Raw genomic sequence first — 1519 nt, forward strand, 5'->3', positions numbered from 1 at the left:
ACAGAGAGAGAGAGAGAGAGAGAGAGAGAGAGAGAGAGAGAGAGAGAGAGAGAGAGAGAGAGAGATTGATTTTACCTCAGAACATCGCATTTTTATATTCAAGAGACCCACTAATCCCTTTTGCTCTTTCTATTTCTTGTGACAGACCTGTGTGATGGCTGTTGTCGTCCCTGACGAGGCTTACATAAGTGTCTGGGGGCCAAAGAATGGATTCCCTGGCGGCCTGAAAGAGTTCTGTGCGCATAAGGTATGAACATTGTTTATGGCATTGTTTGTACGAGAGTACTACTTGTCGTGGGTTTAATGTCGCTTTCAACATTGTGAGTTTTTAAAGAGGATCCTCCCATTTGACATCTATCTCCGACAGAACTGGGACACGATTGTACGACCTAAGCGTACTCCCCCCCCCCAAAAAAAAAATAAAAAAAATAAAAATAATTACCCCCCAACCCCTCCCAAAAATAAATAAAAAATAAACTAAAGCAAATTATTTTTTAAAAAATTAACTTAAAATATCGCTTCCTTGCAATAACAAACGAACAAACACACAAACAAACAAACAAACAAACAAACCAAAAACAAAATATCAAACTAAAACAATGTCATACAAGCAAACGAATGAAAAACAAATCGAAAAAAAACAATAAAAAAACCAACAAACAAGCTCAGGTTCCGGAGGGGCTCTTTTGGGATTTGAACCAGAGTAATCTGTATTAATTTTAAAAAATCAGCCGCTGAGCTAACTTTGCACCTGAATATTGCATAGCCATTTGAATTATGAATGACATAGTATGACATAATACACAATGTGGGTGAAATAAAAAGGAAAGGAAGAATGCGTGGAGGCAGGATTGTCTGATGAAAAGTGAATGAATGAATGAATGAATGAATGAATGAATGAATGAATGAATGAATGAATGAATGAATATTGTATAAGGTTCACCTACCTACCTTCCTACTTATCTATCTGCCATGAATGGTATTTACCTAAACTTTTTCTTATTCATAATAATAATGTATTTTTGATATAAGTTATAGTATGCACTTATGTCTAGTCAAATGAGAGCAGAACTTAAATTAATTTGTTTTAGTTTTCCTTCAACTTCTCAACCTTCAAGTTGATCCAATGACCTGTTGCTGATCTGCTGACTTCTATTTTTAGGACCATTTGATTTTTCTACCACAGGCTGGTGGCTGTGACGTAATGGTTACTCTCATGAGTTCGAATTCCAGATATTCCACGATTGGAAAACAGCGTTTTTGTCTGAGCATGTCAGTCTTTTCATTTGATAAAAAGCAGCCCGCCTTCTAAATGAGTAAACTGGCTTGAAAAGGGGGTAAAACAGTTACAATCATTTAAGATAATTTGCGATTAATTCTTCAGGACGCCAAGCACTTGATCCTCAAGGACATACTCAGTCACGGCAAGGCGAACGGACTGAAAGGCTTTGAACAGGTTAGCTCTCTTTCTCTCTCTCTCTCTCTCTCTTTCTCTCTCTCTCTCTCTCTCTCTCTCTCT

At 37.2% G+C, this 1519-nt stretch overlaps 1 protein-coding gene across 1 annotated transcript in view; it reads left to right on the top strand.

The window, feature by feature from the left end:
- Window positions 1-1519, top strand: part of LOC101856565 (long-chain-fatty-acid--CoA ligase 5) — a gene marked incomplete in the record, with an annotated part of 32169 nt that overhangs the window by 29456 nt on the left and 1194 nt on the right. The window contains 2 exon segments of the mRNA XM_005095103.3: window positions 146-247; window positions 1385-1456. Of these exon segments, the coding sequence (XP_005095160.2) occupies window positions 146-247; window positions 1385-1456 (174 nt within the window).

Source organism: Aplysia californica, unplaced genomic scaffold (assembly GCF_000002075.1).
Source record: "Aplysia californica isolate F4 #8 unplaced genomic scaffold, AplCal3.0 scaffold00095, whole genome shotgun sequence".
NCBI classification, from domain to species: domain Eukaryota; kingdom Metazoa; phylum Mollusca; class Gastropoda; order Aplysiida; family Aplysiidae; genus Aplysia; species Aplysia californica.